The sequence below is a fragment of the Galeopterus variegatus genome, unplaced genomic scaffold (assembly GCF_000696425.1).
Source record: "Galeopterus variegatus unplaced genomic scaffold, G_variegatus-3.0.2 Scaffold4581, whole genome shotgun sequence".
Taxonomy (NCBI): Eukaryota; Metazoa; Chordata; class Mammalia; order Dermoptera; family Cynocephalidae; genus Galeopterus; species Galeopterus variegatus.
Window position 1 is genome coordinate 10,113 of NW_007730692.1, and position 1,700 is coordinate 11,812.

At 40.6% G+C, this 1,700-nt stretch overlaps 1 protein-coding gene across 1 annotated transcript in view; it reads right to left on the reverse strand.

Moving 5' to 3' along the window:
• Positions 1-769: 769 nt before the first annotated feature.
• The window catches only part of SVEP1 (sushi, von Willebrand factor type A, EGF and pentraxin domain containing 1), a 189,706-nt gene continuing 188,775 nt past the window's right edge, over positions 770-1,700 (reverse strand). The window contains exon 49 of the mRNA XM_008587896.1: positions 770-1,355. Coding sequence (XP_008586118.1) covers positions 1,334-1,355 — 22 coding nt within the window. The 3' untranslated portion in view covers positions 770-1,333. The remainder of the gene's footprint in view (positions 1,356-1,700) is intronic.

Below are 1,700 nucleotides of genomic sequence, written 5' to 3' on the forward strand. Positions count from 1 at the left end.
CAAATGACAAAGATCAACAGAGTGTGGAAGTTGAAGGGATGTAAATAAACCGATTAAAAGGTACATTGATAAGCATGTAAGGTTGGTCCAGAATGTGAACATCAGGAGAAAGGAGGAGTCAATGGCTGAGGAAAGCATAGGGTAGTGAAGAAAACCTCTGGGAGAATCAAAATCTTTTTCATCCTTCCTGTGTTTCTCCGCAGTGCTACCATGCACCCTGCACCCTGGGTGGGAGCAATTCTCCCAGAGGACGGAGGCAACTTGATTGTGAGTTTCCTATTTTACACGTAGGGCTTGCTTTACTTGCTGAAGTCTGGGGAGGTCTTTCTCCTGGTGTAAGTACAATGATGGAGGAAGATGTAGCAGTGAGGCCTGACAGGCAGCTCAGCTCTTCCCTTGGGCAGCTGCAATTCTGTTCTGCAGGTGGCACCAGGAACCCAGATCTGGGGAACCTTTTCCATTTGCCTTTTTCCTTCTCTTTCCCTGTCTTCCCCCTCCTATCTCTCTTCTCCCAAAGGGGTGAACTGTGGGATTAAAGTCTAGGTATGGTCTCTCTGTTAATTTTCCAGTTCTTGCATTTCTTATTCCAGCTGTGAGAGGGAAGCAGAAAACTTTAATTTGTGAGCCATGGTCATTGTGCTGTTTCCCATCTTACCCACTAAGTTGATGCCTACAGCTTCCCAAATGTTGGAAAAGCAATTAGCCAAGCTACTCTCAATACCAGGACAGAATTCTGTGTGTAGAGTACCAGGTCTAACAGTTACTCTCCAATTAAATAAAAGGAAACCTTCGTTGTTATACATATTGTAAAGAAGATGGAACTGGAACGAATGGGTCCCCTTTATTGTAATTGCTTGGTACATTGAACATAACTCTGTGTTGGGTCAACAGCAAAGATAAAAGACCATGAATCCTCTTATTATTCCCTGGCCACCTCATAAAATGGCACTATCCAGCAAAATATTATTTAGTAGCAAAATATATTTTAATTGAAAAATCATTTTTATGTAACTGAATAAAAATGTGTACCAGGAACTTTCTCAACAGACAGCAGAGTATGTACATTTTGTGAGGGTGGAGCAGCATCTATTTAATATAATTCTTATATAGAAAATACAGGCAAATTTAAAAATGGAAACACGTAAGAAAGCATGTCACAAGGAATAATAAAATATATCACAAAATAACAAAAGTAAACCCAAAATAACAAGTTTACTAAACAAAACAAGACCCAGCACCATGTTGGACCTTCTTTGCATAAGTTCCAGGATGCCCAGGTGCTACCAAGAAGAGATGATCCTGCTTTTAGGAGAGCCATTTGGCTCTGTGGTGGTTAAAACCCAGTCCTCCTTTTCCTGGAAAAAAACAAACAGATTGAAAAGACTGAATAGAAGAGGTAACAGTTCTTTGGGGGCTGATTAAAACAGGATTGAAAGTCTCAGACCCCTGGACATTATGTGATGCTGTTTATAGGGATGGGTGTCATTCCTTGAGAGAACAAAGTGACATAGAAAATAGGTGCTAACTTATGAAAAGATCTGAAAAGCAGCAAATCTGAGCTTTTGTCCTGATTCTGTCACTAGTTTCCTGTCTGACAATCCTCTCATCTGTAAAACAAGAGGTTTAGACCTCATGAATCTAAAGGGCTCTTCGGGCACTAACGATCTGTGTTTTTTAGTTATGGCATTTGTTTGGGATCA